The 5,585-nt window shown below is 37.0% G+C and overlaps 1 protein-coding gene across 1 annotated transcript in view; it reads left to right on the top strand.

The window, feature by feature from the left end:
- Positions 1–5,220, top strand: part of cenpq (centromere protein Q) — a 9,813-nt gene extending 4,593 nt beyond the window's left edge. The window contains exons 7-8 of the mRNA XM_010786455.1: positions 3,944–4,018; positions 4,305–5,220. Coding sequence (XP_010784757.1) covers positions 3,944–4,018; positions 4,305–4,514 — 285 coding nt within the window. The 3' untranslated portion in view covers positions 4,515–5,220. The remainder of the gene's footprint in view (positions 1–3,943; positions 4,019–4,304) is intronic.
- The last annotated feature ends 365 nt before the right edge of the window (positions 5,221–5,585 follow it).

Here is a 5,585-nt window from a genome sequence, read left to right as displayed (position 1 = left end):
TTTTTACATTTACTCAAGTACAACTTTGAGGTACTTGTACTTTACTTGAGTTTTTCTTTTGTATGCTATATACTTCTACTCCACTGCAGTTCAGAGGTAAATCTTGTACTTTTACTCCAGTACATTTATGTAATACCTTTAGTTACTTTACAGATTTAGATGAATGATGTGAAATATAATCAAGTGTTAAATCAGACTTTAGTTCCACCTGGAGTAAATTCACAAGCTACCCTGCAGTATACAAAGTCATTCAAACTAGCTGCACCATTACCAGCTTTGAGAACACTTTAATGATCAATCATTATAAAACATATCATATATATTATTCTGAAATGGGACAATCTGCACAATGACTATTTTTACTGTCGCTACTTTAACTATATTTTGATGAGAATACTTTTCTACTTTTACTTGAGTAACATTTTGAGGACTTTAACTGCAACAGAGTATTCCTACACTCGGGTGCTTCAATTTTTACAAGTTTTGAAAAGTGATAAAGTGGGGAAACATTAAAACATATAAAAGGTGCAACTAGAAAAGCAGAACTGCCTTTCGTAATAAAATAAGAACATACTTACAAAGACAACTAAGCTCAATAGTAGACAGTTAAACAAATACAACGTTTTAAAAGTCACAAAATGCAGAAATGTTCTGATACAATTTCACCAATTCAATATACAATGCATCGTCATTTTTCAATATATATTTTTGGTGCATGTGTGCAAACTAGTCGTAATGCTGCAGAAGTGACCATCCCACTGTTGCACATGAACAGTAAAGGTGTTGCATCACCTCACCTGCTCATACTGCATCTCACCTGTAGAGAGCGCTGTTGGACAGCTTCTGCACTTTTGAATCCTCCTGTACCTTCAGAGTTAAGATGGCTGCTGCATTCCTGAACCTCAGTTTCCTAGAGAATTTCACATGCCTGTTTGAATTTGATCACCTCCTTTTCCAGCCATCCATTTTATTGTACTTAGTCACTTTATAGTCTCACGAGGCAATACAGTAGGTCAAGGCATCATTACATGAGCCCATGCAGGATAAAAACCCTCTTAAAGATGCCCTAAACTTCTTTAAAACATAGGGGAAATGTAGGGGGAAAATCAACATCAAACTAATAAAGACAACACTTTTTAAACTATCTTATCAAACTCATAAAATACAAAGTATTTTATGGCTGAACCCTGTCAAATACAGACACTTTCCTGTGCTAGAACTGAACTAACTGATCATGATCTGTTGGCCTCAGAAACTCTTCTGGATATTCTCCACTTGTCATCGAAGAGCTTTGATATGGATTTACTGTTTTAAGAGTATTCCTAAAATGTTCTTGCTTCCTGAGCAAAGGGGGACATTGATCTAACTTGGATCAATTATTTGTTTTTATGCAGTCTTAGAGGATGTTTTTTGGAAAATTCAATCTGCACGGTTCAGAGTTTTTGAGGGCTTTGTGTCTAACGTGGACAAAAATAAAAAATTCCCATCCTTCCTGTCCAGGGAAGAGTCCAGCTTGTCACACTTTTTAATAGTGAGGCATGAGAATGGCTGAAAGGTCAGGACAGTTTCATTATGTCAGGCTCTGGAGTCTGTTTTTACACACTTGCAAATGATTGAAAAGACAAGAGGCGGGTTGCCCAGACTTAATGGCTTGTTTTCAACTTGTTGGTGAGTTCTTGCATTCTTCTGCTGTTGGTCATGTCCCTGTGAACTTCCAAGACAAAGATTAGATCTCCTGTAACACCATCCTGACTCACTATTTACTGTGCAGCCCCTCATATATCTGCACAAAGAACAATTTTACAATCCTTATTTGCAAACCCAACATGACAAACGTGTGTTTTACAGGTTCTGTCTTACTGTAAGTGAGCATGCCGCATTTGACCTTAAATAGCTTAACAGGCTTTGAGAAGTTTAACCAAACAAAATTAGCTCGTGATCCAAATCCATCCTTTTACAGCGATTTCAATCACAATCCATGGTCTTCCTCAAAGGATTTGAGTTGGTTCTTCTATGGGACATATACTGATTGGAAAGAATCTTAACAAGTAATCACATTAATTTAGTTGAAATAGGGCACAATAGGAAATATGAGGAGTCTTTTGGGTCATTTGACATCGTCTTGTCTCAAATTCATGTAGCTGAAAGATTGTAAGTCAGCTGATTGAGTTGGAGAAAGAGAACATAAACAGATACAAAAAAGGCACAAATAAAGATTAAACTTTGACTTCTTCTCCTGACATCTGGTACGAGTACTTGACCAAAACCGTACCGCTTCAGTTTCAGATCATATTTCTGTCAGTTTTTACTGTGACAAACATAAATCCTATGCATCACATACTTAGCTGTTGTCAAGTAGAGTCACATGTATCTCAACAAAACAATTACGCATTTGTAAATCCCAACTAAAAACTACAGTCTGTGTTCTTTAAAGGTCACCTATCATGCTATTTTTAGGCAATAGCATAGGTCTCAGATATATAAAAAAATATAAAAAACATGACTATGAAGTGGTTTGCTCAAAATACCAAACAGATCACCCATTCTAGCCATGCCTCATATCGCTCTATTTCACTTCCTGTTTCAAAAGTGCTGATTTTGGGTATAAAAAATGTTTTGATAAAAAAGAGGGGCGGAGCTTACACCTGCTCATGCGGGAGATTCTACCGGCAGATACTGCCGTGATGAAACGCCATATCATGGATTATCAAGGATTATCTCTGAAACAGTATGGAGCTCAAAGGCTTTCTCTCTTGCCGGTTATACCACAAGGTGAGTTCCTTTTTATTTCCTGCTTCTTCACACACATGCTCTCCAGTACAGGTTAGCTCTGAGTGTTAGCGATGCTAATGTAAACACCGACCATATTACGTCCAAAACAGTCGGGCATTGTTTCTGATAGCAACGTTTCTGATAGGGCCGTGGGTCTGCATTGCCCATATGGCATCATATCGGACGCAAATCTGGATCAGCTCCGTTGTACCCCCGTTTTTAGAGATTTGGGTACGGAGGAAAAGAGAGGGTTTTATTTTCTGACGCTGCGTGAGGTCCCTGACACACCGGGGACACATCTTTATGTATAAAAGACATCAAAAATTGCATTTTGCATGATAGGTCCCCTTTAAAGCGGCTAATAATTCCTTATTGTTTTAATTTGAATGCATGAAACTGGAGCTGTAGCAACTGATTTTTATTCATATCGATTAATCTGCAGATATTTTCTTTTTATTAATATATAATACCCTAGTCTTACACATGGAAATTGTATAGTTCACAGAATCAAACGACTTGTTTTGTTTGACTAAAATGCCAAATGGCCCCAAAATTAGTTTACAATGCTTTGTGTCAAAGAAAACCAGGAAACCTCTGATTATAAGATGCTGCATTCAGATACTGTTTCAATATTTCTGCTTCAAAAATGATTGAAATGATTAATCACAAATAATTGCCAACTTTATTTCTGACAATCCACAAATCATTTCAGCTGTTATTGAAACAAATGAGAGATTATTGGTGTAGCTTCCTTTTTATCCATCCAACTTCTGGCCTACAGTGTTACATATGATGTATTATAGCACTATTAACTCCAATGTAAGTGCTGTGCAAAGACATTTAAAAAAAAAAACATACAACATTAATCAGGCTGTTTCAGTAAAATAGGTGACGGAGAAAAACAAGTGGTTAACCGCATTTCTCCATATTAACATCAGCCTGTCGGTCAGAAGTGAACAGCATGTTGAAACGTGGCTGTTCTGTGGAAGCCGACATAATGAGTTTTAGCATTAGCAGGAAATGACTGTGAGATCTGTTTTTATGATATACTCTATAGAATATAACAAAGCAGACATTTGCAGCATGCCTTTTTCCTTCGCCTCATTTATTAGATACAAATATGTAAACCTTTTCTCATGCAGTCCAATTCTCCTTCTTTGTGTTCATGCAGATCCTACAGATAGCTGAACAAGCAAATCTCAACCTTCCCTCCCTCCCTTCACAAAAAGATGAATCAACATTAGAGGTGAGCAAGGGTGGGGAGCACATTCATGAAATCTAGTATCAGCTTTGACTTGTTCCTGTTGCACAAGTCCTTTGAATAAGACGTTGTCAAAATGTCTGAGTGGGCACTTCTCTATGCTACAGGAAAGTCTTAACATGTTCTGTGTTGGGCAACAAGATATGAAATATGTCTTACGAAATGCAGAGAGAGAAAAATGGTGCTTCTGTTGCATCAGAGATACATTTTTACAAAACTGTCTTAATACATATCGTTTGAACAAAATCACACATGTTTTGGTTTTCCTCAGGCTCGATTGAGAACAATTATACCTGAAAGTGACTCTGAAGCCACTGCCCGCAAACTTGGAGAAATCCTGCAAGAATCAGAGACTACTGAGGGCACCCAAGCGCTTCTTCTGCAGGCACAGAGACAAGCCAATCAGCTTTTCAACCCTGACAAGCCAATCAGCTGTTCAACGGTGCACTTCTTCCACATCAGAAGTGCACCGTCTTCTTAGACAGGTCTGAAATGTTAAGGATATGTATACATGTAAGAAGAAGAAGTGTGTACGCATTATTTTTCCTGTGCTAATATTACTCAGTTCTACTTTTTGTTGTGGTTAAACACCTGCAAAAATAACGTGGCGCAAAAGATGTGGCAAATATGTGAAGAACTAGAAAAAAGTCTAACTGGCAGCAATGGAAACATTACACAAAGAGAGAAACACCTGCAGAAAGAAATGTAATCTGTGTGGTTCTTTAAGACTAAATCATAAGGTTTCTTTAACATTTTGTCTTTATTGTAAAGCTGCCAGTACAGAGTCAGAGAGAAAACGGGGAGAGATGGGGAGGCATGATATGCATCTAAAGTCTCCATTGAAACCGGAATTGAATCATTTTGCGGTCATATGGTATACAGTATACACCTTAACCATTCCCCATCTGAAGTGTGCAGTATTATTTAAAGAATTCGCTGTCGAAGCATTTTTCGTTTTTTTTTTTTTCATAGAAAGTCCAAATTCTCTTTATTCATCGTTTGAGCCTAAATAACAGAACACTTCATTAAAGAAATACTTTAACAGCAAATAAAGAGTGACTTGATGTCCATAATCAGAACTTTAGAGACATGAGTTAATGCTGTGACTGTATGATCAGATATAATTAAAAATATCTAATTGACTTTTGTTCATTAAAGGGGACCTATTATGCAAAATTCACTTTTTCATGTCTTTTATACATAAACATGTGTCCCCTCTGTGTAAAGAGATTCTGAAAGTTTCAGGAAAAAAGATTCGCTCACTTTTTGTCCTGATCCATTTCTATAAAAACCTGTCTGAAAACAAGCTGATCAGATTTTGGCCACTTTATGATGTCAAAACAATTTTTTGGCTTGTGTAACCATTAGCCAATCACCANTTGTCTGAATTAATATGATAATATTAACAATCATATTATTCCTATCAGCTGTCAATCACTGTTATGATGCAGCGATTACCATTCTGTTCGGCAAAACGCCTCACAAACTGATCAAGATCCAAAGCTTTAGTGCGTTTTGATTCAATGCTGACTACAGCCAAACTTGACAGTCT

This window comes from Notothenia coriiceps, unplaced genomic scaffold (genome assembly GCF_000735185.1).
Source record: "Notothenia coriiceps isolate Sejong01 unplaced genomic scaffold, NC01 NC01_scaffold00001080, whole genome shotgun sequence".
Lineage (NCBI taxonomy): Eukaryota > Metazoa > Chordata > Actinopteri > Perciformes > Nototheniidae > Notothenia > Notothenia coriiceps.
The sequence above is the reverse complement of the archived record's forward strand: the minus strand, read 5'-3'. Positions and strand labels throughout refer to the sequence as shown.